The sequence below is a fragment of the Erithacus rubecula genome (genome assembly GCF_903797595.1).
Source record: "Erithacus rubecula genome assembly, chromosome: 16".
NCBI classification, from domain to species: Eukaryota; Metazoa; Chordata; class Aves; order Passeriformes; family Muscicapidae; genus Erithacus; species Erithacus rubecula.
In genome coordinates, this window is record NC_136668.1 from 8,656,593 (window position 1) to 8,679,898 (window position 23,306).

At 38.9% G+C, this 23,306-nt stretch overlaps 1 protein-coding gene across 2 annotated transcripts; it reads left to right on the top strand.

Moving 5' to 3' along the window:
• The first annotated feature begins 31 nt into the window (after positions 1-31).
• On the top strand, positions 32-23,293 carry SEC24A (SEC24 homolog A, COPII coat complex component). 2 transcript variants are annotated; one of them, XM_079319945.1, is made up of 23 exons: positions 32-189; positions 4,886-5,407; positions 6,776-6,934; positions 8,491-8,568; positions 8,885-9,051; positions 9,593-9,765; positions 10,711-10,813; positions 11,527-11,653; positions 11,987-12,096; positions 12,450-12,562; positions 13,213-13,331; positions 13,970-14,025; positions 14,328-14,534; positions 14,831-14,951; positions 15,515-15,673; positions 16,174-16,347; positions 16,432-16,542; positions 16,919-17,094; positions 18,094-18,231; positions 18,888-18,992; positions 19,132-19,224; positions 19,721-19,824; positions 20,231-23,293. In XM_079319945.1, exons 1-23 carry the CDS (start codon positions 141-143, stop codon positions 20,343-20,345), a joined length of 3,279 nt encoding a protein of 1,092 aa, XP_079176071.1. In that variant the 5' UTR covers positions 32-140; the 3' UTR covers positions 20,346-23,293. The 2 variants fall into 2 exon arrangements, with proteins under 2 accessions (XP_079176071.1, XP_079176072.1); XM_079319946.1 differs by having other exon boundaries at positions 8,888-9,051.
• Positions 23,294-23,306: the final 13 nt, after the last annotated feature.

Here is a 23,306-nt window from a genome sequence, read left to right on the forward strand (position 1 = left end):
TAAGCCGCAGCGCCGCTCCCGGAAGTGCCACGTGTCCGCAGTGCGGCTGCGCGCGCCTCCCGGCAGTTCCGGTGGGTCCGTCCCCCCCCGCCCGGGCCGGCGCCGCCACACGGGCGGCTCCGAGCGCGCCCGGCCGAGCCATGGCCCAGCCCGCCGGGGCCCCCACCGGCCAGCAGCCCTACAGCAACGGTGAGTGCGGGGTGGGCTTGTGGAGCTCGGGGTGGGATAGGGCCTGGCGGAGACGGCTCCCGCCCCGCGGCGCTTCCCCCGGGCCCAGGCCGCCCTTCGGCCCGGGGCAGCAGGGACAGGGGCCGGTGCCCGCCGGGAGGGGGTTCCGGGAGCGGCCCTTTCGCTGCCCGGGTCGCTGGGTTACACCCGGCTGAGTTCGGCGGCGCCCACCCCGCAGCCCGGCCACCCGCGGCCCGAGGCGAAACGCAGCTGAATTAGGGAGGAAAGTAGGAAAGGAGCGGCAGCGGAGCCGGGCTCCTGCCGTGACCCCGGGAGCGGCGGGGGACGGTGGGAGTGGGGGTGAGGTGCTGTCCAATCGGGAACTGCCCGAAGCGTCACTGAGGAAAACACAGAGCGGCTCATTAGGCAAAATAAATCTTCATTCTGATTGTTTTTCATGGCAGAAGTATCTCTGAGTACACTGTCTGTCGGTATGAACGCCAGCGTCTTTCCGAGCCCGTGTCTGTGCTGCCCGGGTAACACGCACGGCTCGAGCTGCCCCGGGCCGGCCCGGCGGTGGCACGGGTGACACGGGTGACACAGCCCAGGTTTGACCCTTTGGAACGGGGCTGTACATGTGGCACTGTGGTTATCGCTGAGCTCAGCCTGCGGCGCTGCGGGGCTTTCTTTGCTTGCCGTTCTCGTAAAGCCGACATTATCTGTTCTGTGTGCTGCGAAGTGGGAAGGTCTTGATTAATTTCTTCCCCTCAAAATATTTTGGTTTTTTTTTTTTTTTAATTTAAACGAGATATTGAAGGTGAAACTGAACTTATTACCCAGTGTTTTAACATAGGAATAAGAAGTTCAAGGCTAACCTTGTCTGTTTTTGTTGCATATGTGCAAATCTGTGCTGATGGAAGTGTCTCCTGATTTCGCATACACATCCTCTGCACTTGCTTCCTTAATTATACACTTGTGTGTTTCAGTAGCTGTGCTGCATCATAAGCAGTTCAGTTATAAAGAGATCTTTTGATTTTTCTTCCCCCTCCTCCTGCAGTGTGTTTATTGCCTTTCTTCAAAGTTATCAGCAAAACCACGATTTACAATTAACTGTGTAGTTGCTTCTAGGGTGAAGAGAGTGGGAAGAGTATGAATGTAGTGTGGAGAGAGAGGCTCTGTCCTGGAGACCTTATGGTCTGAGCAGAGACTGTACAAAGAGAATGTTAGCTAATGGAGTAACTGAGTGGGATGATGTACAGACTGGCATTGCTTTATGTGTGCTCATTTCCCTAGTGTGAGATCAAACACATAATGGAAGTTATGGAGAGGCAGTCAAGAAAGAAGAATTTCAGGCTACTCAGCTGTCAGGTGTATGAAAAATAAAGAACTGAAATGTAGAGTTATGCAAATACTAGGTAGTAAAATTAAACAGTTGTTATGGTATGTTAGAGAGAAGGTTTGGGTTTGAAATAAATTGTTCAAGCATAAACTGTTCAGAGCATTGTTTAAAATGTGTGTTGAGAGGGTGCTGTGATCCCTGACCTTTATACTAATACCAAAGCCCTGTAAAACACTTTTGGGGGTACTGAGTGCTGTAGTGGTGCTTACAGTGGTCTGTGAGGAGAGAAGACTGTCAGCAGGATGATAAATTGTTCTACAGCCATCAGCCCTTCCTTGCAACTTGTTGCTTGCTGAAGTGTTTGCAGGTAACTCCCCGAGCTTGCATGTCCACTAAGGCAGTAAATTGTCACAGCAGCACCATGTGCTGCCCATGAAATTGTTTGGCGCAGAGCTTTGGGTTGCTTAGCAACAACCTTCCTCTCCTTCATTTCTGTTTATCTTTTAATAGGACCAGTATTCTGTACTCATTTTATTGCAGGCATCTAATTTGTTTTCCAGCTGATAGATCTGAAGTGCAAACAAGAAGGAGAAACAATTATTTTAGAAAACATTTTGCTCTTCTCATGTGATACCTTAGCATGGTACTTTGATGTCATGAGGTGCTTTAGGAGCTGTTGAGTTTGGAATCCAGCAGGTCAGAGTCAGGTGAAGTAGACACTGGTTGTATCTGATTCCATGGCATCTGTTGGGATGTCAATTTTCAGAGTGTTTATCTTTGCATCTCTTTGAAGCTTGGAGAAGTTGTGGCTGGCAAAAGTGATGTGCTGAGTAACTGGCTTGGAGTTTCACAGAACAGTGAAGTTTTGTGTGGCAGAAAATGTTACTTGGATCCTGGCCATCCACATTAGTACTTTGACCATTTTATACAACCATCAAGCAACCTTCATATATATATTCTGGTGCTATTTCTGATCTCTTAGAAACATTAAATGGCTTTGTATTATTGTAGAGGAGACTTGCTGTTAACTAGGTGGCCTTTCTCCTATTACTGATTCATTTCTGTGGTCTCTGAGTGTTGGCTGTCTAGCTGCTGTGCAGGTGAAGTAGCACTTCAGTCCACACAGAATTCCTTGTTTGTTTCTGGCTTCGCAGAAAACCAGCAGCATTTGGGGAAAGCTGGACAGCCTAGATACTCTTTGATGGGTCTCAGTGAGGTCAGGTCAATATGGGTATCTGGCTGCATCCAAACAGCAAGTCCTGAAAAGTTTTTGCATGCTGTGAAACTCTTTGTAAAGGGATTTCATCCCTTAGTGCTATTTCTGTAGCTTTTTTGGTAGCCTTGTGCAGACTTGTCTTGGAGATATGAACTATTACATGATGGTGTCAAGACTTTTCATGGTTTTTATGACTTTTAAAGTAAAAATTGAAATTGGAACATTTTGTGGTGAATTTGATTTATATTTTTGCATTGTGACATAGAAAATATCAAGTAGGTCAGTTTTTTAATATCAACTCACTTCCACTGTTTTACCTTCAAGCAAGGAAAACTGTGCATAAGAGAGCAATCCAAATACTCTGATTTCTGCCTGGGATAGAGGGCGATGCCCTAAGGTGAAAAATCAAGTTATTAAATTGATTAATATTTGTTCTGTATTTTTTCTGTAGTTTGCAGTGATGATGTTATCAGTGTTTGTGTGGATGCAGTCAGAAAGTTTGATAAAAATTCATAATTTTTAAAGGTAGCAATTCTAATTGCCAGTGGGGTTTGTAAATTGATTGTTGGAAGCCCATCTGATACACTGCAAGGTAGTTTTTTGCAGGTTACTCATAACTGTAAGCATTTTTGTCTTCATTTTTCTTTAAACACAGTTGAATTTAGAGAATTATACCTATGAGCAACATTGTAACAGTAGAGCATAACTGGATTGTGTAACTGAAGGATAAATTGCATGTTGAAATTAATGGTTGTAGAGTAATATGGTATGTACCTTTTATACACAAATAAGAGGCAGTGAGGATGAGATCACTGGCACTGTAGTAGTTACGTGGACCTGTGCAGTTTGCAGTGAATTAACAGCTGTGTGTGACCCAGAGCCTGATGTTTTCTAGGGAACGAGGAGCTGAATGATCAGTGCAGTGTTTGTCCTAAGAATTTCAATGTATTTTGCATTTAGCTTAATTTATTGTCAAACATGTGTGAGTTACTTTAACTTGGAAATGTGAACTTGCTCACTTTTCAGATTTTAGCCATTTTGTTTCAATAGGAAACCAGCCATCTTTTTTTAATGTGTAACTGTGTGTGTGTGGAATGTCTCCAGTATCTAAGCTGTGTTTTTAGGGGATTAGGAGAGCCACAATGTGACTGGCTGAACTGATGATACAACATTGGAAAGTGTTTTGGTAATTGTGAAGGAGTCATAGCTGGCTGTTGCCTGCAGTATCTAGTGTGTTCTGCTCAGAAGGATTTCACTTGAAAATTGGTACTCTCTCTTCAGCATGTGTGTTTTGTGGCAGTGCTATGAACAGTCTGTAGTAGTACCTTTCTTGACAGAGCTCTAATTGCACTGGAAATACCGTGGGATTCTGTTAACCTGTCCTTCCAAAGTGGGAATCTGATTATGTTCTTGCCTGTATTGTTTACTCCTAGGAGGGTTATTAAAACTTTTTTCCAATTTTTTTTCTTCAAATGAGTAAAACTTAGTTTATGTGTACCAACCAAGAGATACATAAAGAGCATCATCAGCCTGTCAAGTTTTTTTTCCTGTTTTTTGAATTATTTTAAGGCAAACTTACCCTTCATTCTGTGCTGGTGACCAGTCGGCCACTCACATGAGCAGTATGTGTATGAATAGTTCTCTTGCTAAAATTAACTGCAGGAACTTTCACAGATTAAGTCAGTCACTTGAGAAGTAGCATGGTGACCTGTGCTGGCACTTGGCTGGCAGTGTCACTGTGGTAAGCTGACGTGTAGGTTGGTGTCAGTCATCATGTGAAATGGCGTTCTTACGCAATGGATCTGCTTTCGGTCTGCTCCTGTGTGTCACTGCCAGGGCTGTGGGACAGTGCTCCTCTGGGGGCAGCTTGCTTTTTGGAGGTCCTGAAAACTGGATGGGATCCTGTGTGAATTTCAGTCCAGGAGCATTGATGGTACTGGAGTGTTTAGTGTTTTCAAGGTTACTGTAAAACAAAATATGTACGTGTTGATAGCAAAATACTGCTGAATTCAGTAGTACTTCTCTCACACCTGATGATTTCAATTAGAAATGGCTTGGAGACTAATAAAATCCTAAGGAAAGACATTCACAGACACATCTTTTGTTTTCAGAAGTGATACACAACCCTGACTTCCTAAAGAGTGTAGTTTTTTTCATTCCAGGCCCTGTTCAGAATCAGCTGATGCATTCCCCAGATGGCCAGGGATACAGCCCTGCAGTTCCAGGATCGTACTCCCATCAGACGCCGGCCAAGGTTCCTCCACATCAGTCTTCTGGACAGTATAGCTATAGTGGCTCTCAGAATGTTTCTCAATTAAACAATTACCAAGGACCTGGCCAGACTCTCAATAGACCACCAGTGGCAGCTTTCTCCGGGTCACCAGTGCAACAGCCAGGTCCTGTTCCACAAGGTCTGCTGCCTGTATTACAGAACTCAGCTGCTGTATCATCTGCTGGGAGCTTTCCTCCTGGAGCCAGCCCACCGGTGCTTTCAAACTGGCAGTACAGCCAGCCTGCTGTGAGTCAGCCCCTTGGGGCTCAAAGCAGCCCTTTGGCTTGTGTGCCTGGGACAGGGTCAGCCCAGCCACCGTCGTCATTATCAGGAAGTACAAATCCTGCAGGGAGTTATCAATATGCTGCTTCTCCAGGGGCTCCTCCACTGCAGAATAGCTACATGAAGCCAGGTAACCAGAACTGTTTGATGTTTTACCAATGTCCATTTTTCAACAACCTTTTAAAATAATGAGTATAGAACTCTGAGTATGTCACTCTGCGGTGACATTTTGCTTATGGAAGATTGTTAAAGCAGATACACCCATCAGAAATACCCAGATGCTTTCTTTGAGTTAGAAAGTTCTGTGCCCAGATTGTGTGTTTCAGCTGGCTGGAGCAGGTAACTCCTGAATGGTGTCCCATTGTTTTGGGATGCTATTTCTGTGACCTTCACAATTTCCAGGGATAACTGTTGGAGCATTAACATGTTTCAGTCCAGGACTTCATAACTGAAAACTAGTTCCATTTAGTGAGCATGCTCAGTAACCACTTGATTCAGGTAATTTTCTGAATAGCCTGTCAGGTTGATGCAAATAACTGGAGCACAGCCTGGAAAGAAAAGCATTCTGTGCTGTTGAAATAGAGGTCAGTTCAATGGAAAGCTTCCTTCCCCCAAACTTGTCATTTTCACATTTAATGATAATTGTAAGTCCTCAGAAAGTACTCTAAAAGTAAGAGATTTTCCTCCTGCTGCTTTACTGCTGGTATATGCAGTGGTAAAAGCTTTTCTAACACGAAATAGCTCTGTTGTGCAACTTTGTGATTATTATGAAAACACAGTTAATACTCAGGTTTCTCTTTGCCAAACTGCTGTATGTCAGGTTTTTTCCTGACTAAGCATGCAAATAGGACTTAGGTAGGGAAATATTTTCCATGTAAAAACAAATAATTTTTCTTGTTAAGTGCTCTTAGCCTCATTAGAGGTTTTTATTGATGCTAGCTTTTTTGTTATATGCCTGCCTAATTTTCTTATTCTGTTCAAAAAGTCTTAAGCTCACAGAATTTATGAAACTATTTCTGGGACTTAATTGGAATAAACAGTTAGTACTTTGGAATTGGTGAGGAAAATGCAGAGAAATTTAGAAAGTGGCATATGAAATGAGAGCAAGTGTTTGGAATCAGTAATTTTTATATCCATTCAAGCCTCCTGAGCCATTTCCCAATGATCACTTTTAAAATTAATAACCTTGTTTGATGATCACTCCAAATTTGGTTATAGAGTTGGGATATTTTCTGTACATCTTGAAATTCTTGCCAACAATAGCAACAAAAAGCTGAAAGAGAATCAATACCTATAGGAACCCAGAATGAGAAAAGTGTGACATAAGCAACCTGTAGTTGAGACCCTTTACCCACATGTTAGGATTTATGTATCTCATGCTATTCACATCATCTAATATCAGGAATAGTTAGAATTCAATCTGTGTGTTTTTGTAACAAAACTTTTGTGACTTTTTTCAGGTGGGTTAAACTCCTCCTAAAAGTTAATCTCTTTATAGGATCTGCACCTCCACCAGTGACTCAGCCTTTAACTCCCCTCCACCCTCCAAGGCCACCTTTAGGACCTCCACCAGTTGGGGGCCCACCTAGGCCATCAACAGCAGTAGCAGGACCACCTAGCTCACAGTTTCTGCAAAAATCAGCTGCAAACCAAGAAGGTAAGAAACAATTTGCTCTTTTTGTTGAATTTGAACATTGCAACTTGCTGTAATATGCAACCTTTAAAGTCAAGCACATTGTTCTATGAGAGACTCAAATTGTAAAATTATACTAATACAGCTAATAACTTAATCTGAAAAAGAGGTAAGGACCTGGAAAGAAGAAAAAATCCTGTAAACAGATGTTAATAAAATATAAGAAATTAACAGTTGAAAATAGATTTCCAAGTGCTGTTTTACATGGCTGCGTCTCCTGTAGTTGACATCACTTTTTTTTGTGTTACAAAGTGAAAGGGAAATTCTCCTTTCTCTGTATCCCTGACTACTGTGAGGATGGACATCCATGTATGATCCACTGTAATGTTCATTCTGCAGGGAGAGATAAAATGTGAATCTTGCAATTCCTTGCTGTTCATGTAGCTGTACCTTATTCTTCTCTGTGTAAAATCACTGAAACACACATCTTGTGTTTGTTAGTTTTCTGAAGGAAGTTACTAGAGACTGTGAAGTGTCAGCTGTTGAGGACAGATACCTGACTTTGTGTCTCCTGTGGGCCCTGCACAAATATGCCATTGTTTAGGAACTCTTGAGGGCTCTGGATCAGACAGACTCCAATTGTTTGGCATTGAGTGTCCATGCTAGATGGGGCCATGTGTGAGTCAATAGCTTTATTTTTACATACATAGTTCTGTCCAAGCTGTTGGTTCCTTGCATGTTCAGATTGACAGTTTCTCATGTATGGTAGCTCTGTGAGCACAAAAATAGTATATTCAGATTCAGATTATATGGAATGTATTAAATGCATTATAAACAGCTTTTGCTTAGAAAATATTTTCATTATCATGAAGAGAAACATTTTCAGAGCCCTGGAGAGATAAAAATGTTTAGTCTAAGAAGCAGGTTAACTGATGCTAGCAAGATTCAGTGTGTAATGTAAGTTCCTTTTATTGGGTCATCTTTGAAGATTTTAATAAAAAATGGTTATAAAAATAGAGTACCTACTTATCCTTAATAGTATATAGTTGTGTTAGCATATTTTGACATAGTTGGCTTACCAAAAACTGTCCTTTGGGAGCACTCTCTGAGCTTCAAGGTTTTTCCTATCTTGTCTGGTATGTGACTGTGTCAGAGCTGTTGCTGTTTGGTGAGCAGTAGTGGACTAAGTGTGTAAATTTAGGGAATCTGGTGTTTCTGTGAATTATCAGTGGAAGAAGTTCTCCAGGGAACTCCAAGCTACAGGTTACTTGGAAAACTGCATCTAGCCTAAAAACACTACCTCTGCTGATGAGGGAGTGTCCCCTGATCCTTTACTGTAGTGTTGACTTGGAAGCTATGGCAAATCCCTAAAAAAAAAAGAAAAAAAAATTTGAAGTTTTATGAATGTCCTTTGCAGAGGTCACATCTACAGGGGAAGTGTGTTTGAGAAAGAGAATGAAGTCTATATTTAATTCAGTTTATCCTAGGTCAAAACCAAAGTAAATGCAAACTGTGCTTGTCTTAATATTAGCTTACTTGTAACTTGTGCAAATTTTTCCTGTGATTATTTATCTTTAAAGGTGATGCCATGCCTGCTGCCAGTGATGGGTCTGTAGTGCAAAACAGCTACGATGCAATAGAAGGTGGTGGCCTCATGGGTAAGGCTTTGGGAGTCAAAATGGTTGTTATTATTATGGAACTCTTAAGAGTCTGGGAAAGATAGAAGCTTAAGCATTTGTGTACAAACATGTACTTGGTTTAATGCCTGTCTTGAAGGTAAACATGAAACATGAAGCATTGACAATTAGCATGCCTTTGTCTGTGATATGTAAAGTAGGTGACAGCCCTTTGCAAAGTTGACAGCAGCTGTAGTTTTTACACTTGGAAGCTAAGCAGGCAGCTCTCCTGCTGTGCTAATGCCTCAAGTAAGATACAGTTCTCCAGCAACTAAGTATCTGTGTACTCTGCTTCCAGCAGCTCCACATTATTCTCCTGCAGCCCCAAATCTTAAGATGAATAGAAGTGTTGGATATTCTTACCCTGCCTTACCTCCAGGCTACCAACATCCTTCTCCACCTGGAGCACCAGGAATGAATGCATCTGCTTTGCAATATCCAGATGGATCCAAACATTTCCACCAGGTAAAGACTGTCTGGTTTCTATCTCAGTAGTACCTCTGGTGGGGGTATGTGGGTAAAGAAAAATGATGGTTGATAGGTTTTGTGCATCCCTAGGATGCTGCTAATTTTGTTCCTTGTTTGGGCACCATTTGTTCAAGAGGATGGACATCAATTAATTAGCCCAGAATTAATGCTTTTGCCTGTGCCTTGGTACAAGTTTGGGAAAGCTGTGTGCCAGCTCTTTGTGCAGTGCTCCAGCCTCAGATCTGTTCAAGATGTTTCTTTTGAAACTTTCAGCTGCTTTTGGCATGTTTCTCTTCTGTGGCATTGTTATTGTTAGCAGATGTATTTGGTTATTCTTCCCTGAACTATCAGAGTGAACTGACCAACACTTTCATCAGCTGAGCCTCTGTATTTCAGGAGTTTTATGGGCAATTTATGCTACTTGAGTATATGAGCAAAACAAACTGAAAGGGGTATATATATTATCTGTGGTTTTAAATGGGCTGTGGGTTTCATCCAAGTAATTGATGCTAATTTGTGAAATTTTGTTTTACTCTAGCCTGCCATGGGCACTAATCACTTAACTGCATCAATGGGTGGCCTGAGTCTACAGCAGGAAGGGTTAAGACCTGTGAATCTTCTTCAAGAAAGAAATATTCTTCCTACCACCCTTTTGAAGGCTCCTGTCCCCAACTTGCATGAAGACATCCAGAAGCTCAACTGCAATCCTGAGTATGATTATGCAATTGCTATAATACATAAAAATAGAAATATAAATTCCTACATATATTTATAACTTGACAAAGTGTTTTCTTAATTTTATGCGTAGAAAATACTGAAAATGGGCTTCACTGTGTTACAATAAAGGCAGTAAGTGGGTTTAACTTTGAAGAGGGGAAAATCATTTTTGTAGCAAGTATGAGGAAAAATTCAGCAAGGCAGCTATAGATAGGTACTGTACAAAAATTTTATATCTGGAAGCGAGTATGGATGAGAAAATATAAAATTGAACTAAATTTAATCAGGTCAGGCACACCAAAAAGATTGTGTATGAAGTAAAATGGGTAACCTCTGTAAAGAAAAGTAACCATTTAAAACAATGGAGTAAATGAAATTTCAAACAAGAGGCTGGCAGTTGGTTAATCAATTGTTCTGAGACCAACTAAACTGTGTATAGCCAGGGACTCCCACTATGCAAATATTTTTATGGTAGATAAAGGAAATAACAGGGCCTTTGTGATGGCATTCATGCAAACAAGCTTCCACTTTGTGGAAGCTGCTGAGTGCTCAAGACTCAGAAAATGATGATGGGATTGTTTATAGTTACTAAGTTTTTAAAACCACCTTTTAATCATTGCTGGTTCTGATTTATTCCAAAATAATGTTTAGTATATGAAGATTTGGTGCAACTTTGAATATTGTTAAGCTTAACTTTGACTTGAGTCAAAATTTGACTAAAATGACACTCAAGTTCTGTGTAAAGAGCATTTGTATAAAATAGCAAGTCAAAGTATGTACTGTGTGTCAAGCTTAGATAGAAACAAAATGATTTGACAGAGAAGACTTTTCATCTGGAAAGAGAAATTCACCATCAACAGCTCTAGAAAAATTTACTGTACCATTGAAATAATAATTTCTTTGAAAGCCTCTGAAAATAACCCTTTGTCCTCCATGTAGGTTGTTCCGCTGTACCCTGACTAACATTCCTCAAACTCAGGCCTTATTGAATAAAGCCAAACTTCCCTTGGGGCTCCTGCTTCATCCTTTCAAAGACCTATCGGTATGGCAAATATTCAAAACTTTACACTCTGAAATATCAACTATGCCTTTACAGAGTCCAGACAATGGACAATGAATTATAAAACAAGAACAGGTATCTTGGCCTAGAAGAGCTACCATAGTAACTGACATTTCATTATTCCATACAGATTGCTGTAATTTTTCTCAATTATTTCTCCCTACCATTTTTAAACCTTCAGGTCTCACTTCTTAATAAAAAAGAAAGCCTCCCAAACCTCAAAGAAACCAAAAACTTAAAGGCAGCACAGAATTTGGACTGTGATAGCAGGCAACACCTAAATTCCAGGTTCTCACATATCAGTTGTAGTTATTCATTTTAAACCTAGTACTAATTCTAAATTCAAGACTTGACAAAGTTGAAAGAATTTGGATGTCATCAGAGAGCCAGAAGACTTTGAATTTAGCAGTGTCTCTCTTAAATATTGGTTTTTTTCTCAGTTTAATTGATTTTTCAAAATGTGGACTTTTTTTTTTTCCCCCTTGGCTTTTGATCTGTATTGGGTGCAGGACTTGTTCTTAAATGGTCAGTGTAAAATTAAGGAATTTAGAGGCTTAGAAAGGGAATCTGCACAGTCAAATATGTAAGATCTCAGTTCCTACCTGTCACATCAAGAAATTGCAGGGATGCTGTGAGGATGCAGAAGTATTCCTTTCAACAAGGATGTTTTAAAACAGGAAGCTTTTCTTTTCCAGCAACTGCCAGTGGTCACTTCCAGTATTATTGTGAGATGCCGTTCCTGCCGGACGTACATCAACCCTTTTGTCAGCTTCCTAGACCAAAGGAGATGGAAATGCAATTTGTGCTATAGAGTCAATGATGGTAAGTTTTAAATGTGCTTTAAAATGTTGCAATTAACCTTTCCCAGCTTGGCCTTTGAGACTGGAGTGTTGTTGGCCATATCGTAGAGGGATTGTTGTCAGTCCTGCTGGGAGTCATGAGAAATGTTTCCCCATAACAATGGGGTCCCTAAAGAAACACAGTAAGCCCAAGTAGTCCCTCAGGGTACCCCTGCACAAGTGTAAGTGAACTCCACTGCCTGGTGTAGCTCTCCATATGTTGTCCAACAGCCACCAAAGAGTTGATCTATTTGTTTTAAAATGCAGCACAGCCAATACTAGTGTGAAATACTAATATATAAACTTATCTGCAAAGTTCCTGAAGAATTCCTGTATAATCCTGTGACAAGAGTTTATGGAGAACCTCATAAAAGACCTGAAGTCCAGAATGCTACTATTGAGTTTATGGCTCCATCTGAATACATGGTAAGGCTTTATTTACTTTTACTTATTCCTTCCCTTTGTTTTCTTTTCAGAGGGAAGTCTGAGAAAGCTTTATTTCAGAGGATGCTTTCCAGTTCAGTAGAACAGCTGTTGCCTTAAGGATTGTATTGGAGAACTTCAGAAAGTTCACTTCTAAACAAGTTGTTCTGTATTTAGAATAGGTAGATATCTTTGGAAGAAAACTGCAGTTCTTATATTACTAAATAAGAGGCAAATGCAGAAATTTTTGCTATCATCTGCATGCTGTTTTAAACTGTTAAAACTTGCAATGGAATGAATAAACCCAATCTAAGAAATGCTATTTGAAAATTAAAGGTGATCTTTTCTTTGCATAGCTGCGTCCACCTCAGCCCCCCGTGTACCTCTTTGTGTTTGATGTGTCTCACAATGCAATAGAGACTGGATACTTGGATACAGTCTGCCAGACCTTGTTAGACAATCTTGATTCGTAAGTACTTGTTTCTTAAAATCTCCAACTTTCATTCTTCTTAAACATATGATAGACACCAACATGCCAGTGCTTTCTGTCTGGAAGACAAGTTTCCTAGTGTGGGCAAACAATGGCCAGTGTTGTGTTAAAATGCACCCTAAAGCTGTAGCCTTTTTACCATCACAGCTACAGTATGAAAGGTAATTTTGAAGCTTGATTTTCAGTCTTTTTCCTATATACTTCATCAATCCCCAAATGAATATAAGCATCATGTTTATGGTATCTTTTGAACTGTATTTTTTAAAGGCTGAAATTTAGATAAATATTGGCTGGAAAGAGTCATGCATCTAATAAACTTCTCATAAAATGCATACTGTTTGAATCTATATAAATACTACTTAGTATTTTGCAGTTTATTTCTTCCTTTTCTTACACTTCTGATTACCCTTTTAAGAAGTTTTCACCTGCCTGCTTGGTGATTCTACCATCAGTTCCTTTTTTGTTGTGTTTTTTGTTCTTTCCAAAATAATTTCATGAAGCTCTTGCAGTCTAGCTGTTAGAGTAACTGCTTGGTAACAACCATGGAGAGATGCAGCGGATGTTAAAAAAAAAAAAAGCCTGCAGAAATGAAATTTCATCTTGTTGAACACCATATGTCTCATTTTCAGGCTTCCTGGGAACACTAGAACAAAAATAGGCTTCATAACATTTGACAGCACAATCCATTTCTATGGTCTTCAGGAAGGTCTCTCTCAGCCTCAGATGCTTATAGTTTCAGATATTGAAGGTATGGAAAAATAATTCTTGTGATCACTACCTATTAATGACTTCTGGTTATGACATCCTTTAAAAATCTGTATCTGGTGGGAGTTTCTAGATCACAGTATCAGTGTCTCTAGTAATGACTTTAGATGTACCATATGTGTGAGTTTGTGTATGAAGACATCTCCCTGTTGTCTGAGCAGTGATGTGGCTGCTCATGACTTCAGACATAAAGACAGCCTTCCTAACTTCTAGTTTCATTTGTACAATTCTCTAGATTCCTCTTGAAATTCTAAATACTGATGCTGGATATCTTTCTGTAGATTTTCTTGTGGCTGGTGCTTAGTGCTTGTCCTTCTGCCTTTTGTTTCAAATCACCTTTCACTGGATGTTATTGGGCAGGGTAGAATGAACACTGGATTGTGATTTTGTTTAATAGTCTTGTTTATCCTCAGCCCTGTTGATTGCTATACTGTCATGGGTTTCTAGCCACAGGAATGCTTATGAGAAAAAAAAAGAGATCCACTTAATTATGTTTGCATGGGTTAATACACTGATACTGTGTATTTTTTTCCAATAAGTATGATGGTTTGCAAATAAAGTCAGGGAAAGCTTGATGTGTTTTTAAAAGATACCTCAAATTTTTTTTTTTTTCCTTTCCAGATGTATTTATACCAATGCCAGAAAACCTATTAGTAAATTTAAATGAAAATAAAGAGGTAAGAAGCAAGGACTTTCTTACATAACTAGTGACATTTACGTAATTGAGGATATATTTGGTAATTTTTTTATTAATTAATTCTCATTAACACCTGCTGTTCAAATGCCAAGTTTGAGGCAAAAAAAGAGGTCTTTTATCTATGTCACTGTAAATTCTTGCCAACCTGAAACAAGACAGGGCATCCTCTTTGCTACCTTAATATTACAAGTGTTAATATTTGGTTATGTTCAGCTATCAGCTCCATATAAAGTAGAAAACCATGATGGCTCATAGGCCTAATACTGTTTTTCTCACTTGCAGCTAATTCAAGATCTGCTGAAGACATTGCCACAGATGTTTACTAAGTCCCTGGAAACTCAGAGTGCTCTGGGGCCTGCATTACAGGCTGCCTTTAAACTGATGTCCCCCACTGGAGGTAGAATCACTGTCTTCCAAACACAGCTCCCATCTGTGGGAATGGGAGCACTGAAGTCACGAGAAGAGCCAAACCAAAGAGCAACAGCAAAGGTTAGCAAAGCAAAAAGGTTGAGAGTACTAACAACCCTGTTCTGTGCATAAAGGTGCTTCTGGGATTTCCTCTTCTGGGTTAATTTTGTGCTTGTCTTGCTCCTTTGTTAAAGCAGCAGAAAAAACTAAAGAAAAAACAAGCAATATAAGTACAAATCAATTACCTGATATTTAAAAATAAAATATTTTTAATCAATGATGGAGAATTTATTATAAGTGTCTCTGAAAATAGGCAGTAAACATATGAAACAATTTCAATTTCTTTTGTATTTTGTAATAATCCACTGTGTTAACAGGATATACATTTGACACCATCAACTGATTTTTACAAGAAGCTGGCCTTGGACTGCTCAGGGCAACAGGTTGCAGTGGATTTATTTCTTCTTAGTGGGCAATATTCTGACTTGGCTTCTCTAGGTACGTCATACAAAGCTGTTTTGGGGCATGTAACTCTTGTATTTTGAGCAAATGCATAGAATCTACATTAATATTTAGTAGATTAATCTGATTTGAATTAATGTAGTATGTCAAGATACAAACTTGTCCTTGCTGAGCAGTGACAGTAAATAGAATGTAATCTTTGAGTCCTGCTTTAACTTACTTATTTTCATGTCCTCCCTTAGTGAGTCAGGATTCTTGTGCTACTGATATAAGTAGTGGAAATTACTTTCTTCCTTTTAAACATCAGTTTCATTGCCTTTAGAGCAAGTTTTATTAGCATTTTAGGTTTTTTTCCTATTTAACCAAACTTCCAAGTTACAGCAATTTAAGTTCAATGGAAAATTTTCACACCTGAAATTTATCACATCCTAGAATATATAGTTGTGCCACAGACAGAGTTGTGCCACATCTCTGTCTCTATAAGCAGAGCAGGTCTGTAATTGTGTATATGAGTGATTTGCAGGTGTGAACAATTTAATAGTTTAAAGACTGTAGCAGCAATTGTCTGCACTCTCCAATGTATATTGGTTTTGTTACAGGTTGTATATCAAGGTATTCTGCAGGTAGTGTCTACTACTACCAGTCTTACCATCATAAACACAACCCTGTCCAGGTGGAGAAATTGCAGAAGGAGCTGAAGCGATATTTAACCAGAAAAATTGGGTTTGAGGCTGTCATGAGGATAAGATGCACGAAAGGTCTGAATTCACCTTAGATGTTTGGGGGGTGGAGAAGAGGGAAGTGGGTGTTTGCTGCTCTTTGGGAATGTTTTTGTTGGTATTCTAGCTGTTTTGTAACCTCAAATGATTAAAAGGCAGAGACTAGAAAAGTAAAACTCAGTACCAGGGATGAGGCAATTTACGACTTTGTTTGCAGTGTTTTCTGGCATCCAAGTTCCAGTTTATAATGGTCAAAACTGGACATTTTCCTGGACTGTTATTTCAACAAGGGACTGTTTTTATAATCTAGATACTTTCTACTACTCTGCATTGATTTGCCTTCCTAATTCCCACTTTCTACTAGGCTTTGTGGATTCTTTGGATCAGTTGTCAGTTAGCAGTATTTACCTTTTCTGAAGATAATGTGTTTTATTGAGGGGGAACATTCCAGTACAGTCATTTAAATTGATGGCAGATCTGTATATGGTGCCTGTACTTCACAGCTATAAACCCCAAACTGATTCATTATTATCTTGAAGGTCTTTCCATTCACACTTTCCATGGGAACTTCTTCGTACGATCTACAGACTTGCTGTCATTACCCAATGTAAACCCAGATGCAGGATATGCTGTGCAAATGTCAGTGGAAGAGAGTCTTACTGATATGCAAGTTGTTTCTTTTCAATCAGCTCTCCTGTACACCTCCAGCAAAGGTAAGGTTAGATTGAGCCAACAGTGGCATTTGTAGTGTTGCTTCATAAAACAAGTCTGGAGGTTACAGTTTTCTTTTTTTGCAGGTGAAAGACGAATTCGTGTCCACACTATGTGCTTACCTGTTGTCACAACACTGAGTGATGTGTACCTAGGGGCAGATGTGCAGGCCATCACAGGGCTCTTAGCCAATATGGGTGAGTGTGTTAAGAGCTTGTTTGGATATGTGTGGATTGTATCCTTAAAGGTCTGAGCAATAATCCTCTGGCAAGTGGCGTTAGAAGAAAAGATTCTTCCTCATTCTAAGAGTACTTTCAAAGTTGCAAACCTAAGAGTTTTGGTTTTAATGCTTAGCTTAGGTGAAGGATTGGTAGAGCTGTGTATAATCACCTGGGTTTAGGTTTAGTCTGTTGCATCATTGTGGGCCCTCAGCTTTTTTCTGAAACACTTGACTTCCCCTAGCATGTAGTAAAAGCTTAAGCTGCATGATAAAGTGAGAGAGGTTAATGTATGTGACTGCATTCCTGCCAGGGGGAGGAAACCCTTCTGATCTGAGCCTTGTACTGTTTCCAGCTGTGGACCGCTCCGTCTCCGCCACGCTGAGCGATGCTCGGGACGCCCTGGTCAATGCAGTGATAGATTCTTTAGCTGCTTATCGCTCGTCCGTGCTGAGCATCCAGCAGCCTGGGCTCACAGCTCCCTACTCACTGCGCCTCTTCCCACTGTATATACTGGCACTCTTAAAGCAGGTAAGAGGGCAGAGGAAGCCAGGCAAGAGGATGACTGTGTGGCAGGTCAGCCTGAAGTAAAAGGACAGTTCTTCGATGGAGAATGATTTTGTTCAGAAGAAGGAATTTAGAAGTTAGTTTGTAAAACCGAAAGTATAAATGCTTTAAGCAATGGAAGGGCAAAATAATAAAGACACTGACTAGTGAAGAGAATGTGTCGGGGATAAACACTGACAGGGTTTTCTCAGGGAACTCTATTTGGTGCGTCTCTGAAAATGTAGATCCACACAGCAGTTCAGTGTGGGTTAGAAGAGAACTGAGTGCATGGCAGAGAGGAGGTGGTTGACTGTTCTTGCAACAGGTTTAAAGCATTTCACAGTATTTGCTCTGCATAAGTATCTTTTAACTGCATTTCCCTGAACTGATAGTAGAAGTCATTTAAGTGTTGGATGAACTTGTTTCTTGATTCAAAAAGAAGTTCTGGATTCATACATCTTGATTAGGAATCGACCAGCATGTTGATATTGAGCTTTTTCATGTGAAAGGCTTGATAAGCACTTGATCCATTAAGGTATGAGGAGAGAACCCTACTTGGATTTATAGCTTTTTTTTTTGTCCCAACGAGCCAGGAGTATCTCTTTCTTATAAATACAGACCTAAGATTCTGTACATTGAAGCCAACTGTAAACTACTCCAATATTTATTCTTTTCAATTTCATTAAGTAGCATTTTTGAAGTATATGTTAGAGAGTATTTCAGGGTGCTTCCATCTCAGCTGTAGTGCTTGCTAGAAAGGATTGATGGCACCAGGTTGAGGTTAATTCTAAAATCCAGAAATGGGAATGAGACTTGTGTGATTTATATGTGAAAAGAACAATGGAGAAGTAAAATACAATGAGAAAACACTTAGGGTGCATCTCTAAAACTTAAGTAAGTTAGAAATTAGTGGTAGGCAATGTGTGAAGTTCATCTTATCTTGCTTTGCTTTAATGGTTAAACTAAATGCCTGATTGTTTGCAGAAAGCATTTCAAACTGGGACAAACACACGTTTGGATGAACGCATCTTTACCATGTGCCAGGTGAAAAACCAGCCCCTTGTTTACCTCATGCTCATGACACATCCCAGTCTGTACAAGGTCGATAATCTCACAGATGAGGTGAGTCTTTGCGTTGCTACATAATCTGTTTGATCCCAAAGACTTGTGTGATGTGAAAGTGAATGTGTTAAAAATCTCCCAGGTTTTTCATATTAAAGCTGCACAGATAAAATATAATGTTTCATATTCTCCCACTTGCTACATCTGTGCATTTATTTGGAACTGAACTGATGAATTCTAGAGAGAGTCTGTGCTTTGCAATGGATGGATGGTCAAGGTTTTTTCCTAACTTATTTCACCTTTGTGTTGTGTCATTATCTTGTGCTATAAATCACATACACATAAAGACATCATAATGTATTTTTTTGTGTATTTGTAGCTTCTTTTATTTTAAAATATCAAGCAGTTTTGAGAACAGGGAATGTTTATGTAAAACACTGAGCAATTTTAGAAAACACATCTTTGGTACATAAAAAAAGGAATATTCCAGTTATAAAACTAATTAACTAAGATACATTTGATGAAATTCACCTTCTCTAAATAAAACCTTATGATTTATTAGTAAATTGTTAATAAAGTAAATTATTACTTTAAGTATGGCTGGAGCTAAAACATCCAGCTCCAGTATTCAGTGTAATAGATCCTACTTTTATTTAACATTCTGTTCTGGCTTTTTGCATCAAGATGTGAACCACTGTTTTTCATCCTTCTTTTAGGGGGCTCTTAACATAAATGACAGAACTATACCTCAGCCACCCCTTCTCCAGCTGTCAGTGGAGAAGCTGAGTAGGGATGGTGCTTATCTTATGGATGCTGGCTCTGTAAGTTGTGTGGTGGGGTGGATTTTAAAAAGTATCCAAGTTTTCATGCTGTGTTCTTTCTGAGAACCCAAAATATGTATGAGACTGCTGAGGTGTGTTTTGGGTTAGATTAATGTTGTTATTGATGGGTGTCTTTCAGGTGATGTTTCTGTGGATTGGGAAGAACTGTGGGCAGGGCTTTGTCAGCCAAGTCCTTGGAGTTCCAAATTATGGCTCAATACCACAGAATATGGTATGTGTTTGCTCTGTACATCCATCATGCATACAATGCATGATATATATAATTTGCATGAAAATTAAAATACACTACTCAGATATTAGCCCTCTAGTGGTATAGATCCAGATCCAAGGAAAGAAATAATTTCTGTTACCTCTTGAAGTTTCTTCTCATGATGACACAGTAGGAAGAGGCTGACAATGATTGAGTTTCTCAGACCTGTGGGATCAGAGTAACAATGTTTGCAAATAGTGAGCACAGTAAGTTAGTGGGAAATCCTTTAGTTCCTGCAATCAAGTGGGAATCAATCACAGTTCAGTCATCACCATTCTGACAACTAATTGCTGATAGCAGTTTATTGCTCTTGACTATTCAAGGCTGAAACTGTACATCACAAAAGATATCTCTCTGGGTTTTCTTTATACCTAATGAGCTGGGCTAGTTGGTGTTCCTTTTTCCTGTTTATGTGAAAAATACCCTGTTTGTAATAATGAATCCCTTTGGCTTTTAGACACATCTCCCAGAACTTGAAACAGCAGAGTCCATCAGAACACGAGCTTTCATTTCTTGGCTGAGAGAACAGAGACCTTTCTTTCCTATACTATATATAATAAAGTAAGTGGTTTTTAACAGTCTTTTTGCTTCTTCAGCAATCTGCTAACAATACATACTTGGATATCATATACTGAACTTTCTTTATGGAATTCTTAACAATAGTGTGTGTTGTGCCTGACAGATTGACTACAGATATGACATATGAGTTGTCTCCAATTAGAATTTCAAAAGACTAAAAAAGAGTAAATGTCACAGAAGAGTTTTTAGGTAATTTCAGATAAATGAAGTAAATGCTGGTTAAGAGTACTTATTAGGTTTAATCACTACTAAGGGCTATTTGAGATCCTCTTTTCATATATCCTTAAGCTCTTGAAATGTCTTTCCACTTGACTTTTAACTTTATTAAAGCATGGTAGCCCATGGCAAATGTTTATTCCACTCAAACACTTATATTTCTGTTTTTAAGGGATGAGAGTCCACTGAAATCAAGTTTTCTGCAAAATATGATTGAAGACAGAACAGAATCAGCCTTATCATACTATGAATTCCTCCTTCATATACAGCAGCAAGTGAATAAATGAAACACAAGCCTTTGGCTTACTTCTTTAAGGAAAGATTTTGCAGTAAAGAATGATTGTGCTTATAATATCTTCATTAAATCTGTGGCCTGAGGCAGTTGATGAGAAGTTCTCACTGTGATTTCAACGAACTAAAGCAAATAAAGGACCACATCTGAGAATCAAATGTGCAACTACATATTGTACCTTAAAAAAAATCAAACTGTTGGAACTGGTTGAGCACCTTTAATTTGCTGCAAATCGTGTTTTTACTGTAAGTAGTTGCAGCATGAAGTACATTTACAAAGGCAATACTGAAAAGGTGAAATACATTTTGTAAAATAAAGAGTTCTTTGTTGTTCAAAATGTATATTTCTGTAACTTTTTTCTTTTTTTGTTGTTTTTTTTCTTTTTTTTTTCTTTTTGCTGCTAGATATAAAACCTCACAATACTGATCATGATTTGCAGGGAAATTCTTTCTAAGTACATCCAGTGATTACAGACAGAGCATCTCAATGTTCAACTTAATGCTTAAAATAGCAATGAAAGAAGTGTTCATTGTGAAATGAACAAATGCTTGTGAAGTGTAGAATCCAGTGTTTGGATTGGATTATGGCTAATAGGACTAAGGTAAGCTTAACCTGGATAAGGTGGCTGAATTTGTTGAAGCTTTTAATAAGTCAGTATTCTAATTTTAAAAACAGTAGGCAAGAGTGGGCTCTATATGAGACAGATTTTAAAAAGTCACTGGCTGAGTTGGCAGCAAAAGTAGACCTAGATAGATGGTAAGCTTTGCTTTTCTTCAGTAAAAAGAATAGTTTTAATTTCAATTTATGAATGGTGTGGCAGAGGAAGAGCAAGGAAGGTTTTCTCAAATTTTGTTTGGTTTATGTTTAGTAGACTTTTGGCTCTTGTTTACATTAAGTGAATGTTGGGCCCCTCAGATCTGGTGTGTTTCTGAAGCAAGTTTGTTGGCAGCACTTCAGACTAACAAATGTTAGTCTGCAACACTGAATATTCTGACATTAAAATTGGAAATTATTTTTCCAAGAACAAAATTACAATATTGCATTTGAAGATTTGTATATGGATGCAGACATGCCCAAAGTTTTAAAACAGTTTTTTTTGCTGCGTTGTGAAATGAGTCCAGGTCCAAGGCCAGTGTACACCAAGTAAAAGCTTTAAATATACTCTCACATCCTGCCAGAGCTACAGATCAAAGCTGACATTGGACTTGAAGTAAAAATTTATTTACAAAAAATATTTAAATAATTTTATAGAAGTGTATTGATAATTCTTCTGTTTTCAAGATTAAGCTATCATTGATAGCTACCAATGTAAAGAGTACTGTATTCCAATGCCTATGGAAGTGTTGCATATGGAAAAATCTTGGTTAGCTTTTTTATTTAACAGTGGTAAACTTAAAGATCTTGCAAAACCTACTTTCTGGGGCAAGTAACTTGAAGAGGTAAAACACTTGAGTGGTCAAATATACTGTGCTTAGGACATTTGGAAATGCAAATGTCAGTAGGCTCAACGTTTCTGGGTAAACATTTGCTCCCATTTCAGGCTGTAGCTGCTTGTGATTGTCAGGAGTTGCCTTACTTTAGGGGAGGAGTTCCTTGGGAGAAATTGTTGTTGAGCACAAGAAGCTAAAGTTCAGAACAATGGCTAAAACATGAAAAGACTATTATAGAACCAATTTAAGCTTCCCTGTCTGCTGTCTCTGTAGCAAACAGGAATATATTTACTTGAATTGATTTTCAGAGAATTGCACAGTTTCTAGTCATAGTGAAGAGGTGTCTTAAGTTTTGACAGTCTGATTTTTTTGTTTGTTTGTTTTTTCCTCCAGGGAGGGGGAAGGGGTCTCATCATTTAAATCATAAATGGAACCTCTGCACTTGCATAGGTTCTGCCCTAAACCTTGTGTTTTGGGTATATTGTCACTCAGATGTTGAATTGAAAACCATCCTTGCATCAAATAGCCCACCCAAAGTCTGTTTCTTACTATGACTGTATTTTGCTACTATGTCCCTTTTTTTTTTTTAAGAAACAAAAATACTGATTGCTTTAAGTACACCAGACTAATGGCTGAAGATGTCAGTCTTTGTGGCAGTTAACAAGTTTGAATTTGAGTCCCTAAGTTTTACAGAGCAGAACATGATAAATGAGTCAGATGAACCCTCTTGGAGTTCTCTTCACTTTGGAAGAAATTCTGAATTGAACTTTGTTAGTTTATTCCCTTGCAGTGGAGAAGGCCTGCTCTGCTGTAATGGCAATACAGGGAATATGAACACACTACTTGTGATTGCTTTTTTTACATGCAATTGAAAAATGAGGACACTGAAGATGGACTGCAAAAGTAGGCAAGAGTGTACTTAGCATGACAACTCTACCACTGTAAATGTGTGGTAGAGGTGTCTCTCTTTGTAGTCAAACACTTTTTAAAAAAACTATTTCTATATTTGACACACTAGTGTTCAGCCAACATTGTTACCATCCATTTTATTTTGCTTTCATTATTATTTTTAAATTAATATATTTGAGTTTTAAGTCCACATAGACTGTGTTGCAATAATTAGAATGATTCACTTTTATTTAGAGTTAATTTCTTAACAGAATTTAATCAAAGATGCAGAATGGCTGTTAAGTTAAGGGACCATTAAATGTGATTTTAAGGTTCTGTTTACTATTCTGGATGTAATCCTTATAGTAAATTTAATTTTGTAAAGTAGTGTATGATATTGTAATATTAAATCTTTGTTCTCTGAACTCAAAGATTTGATCTTCAGTATGAAGCTATAAATCTTTCCCCTTCTGAATTTGAGACAGGATTTACTTGTCCTCCTTTTTACAGTTTGTAATTTTCACTGTTTTATTCCTGTAAAAAGTCATTTATAACACATGCAAATGCTTATTTTATCTGTGCTAATTTATCAGATTTGGCTACTCAATAAAATTAATTGAAAGAACTCATGCCAGTCC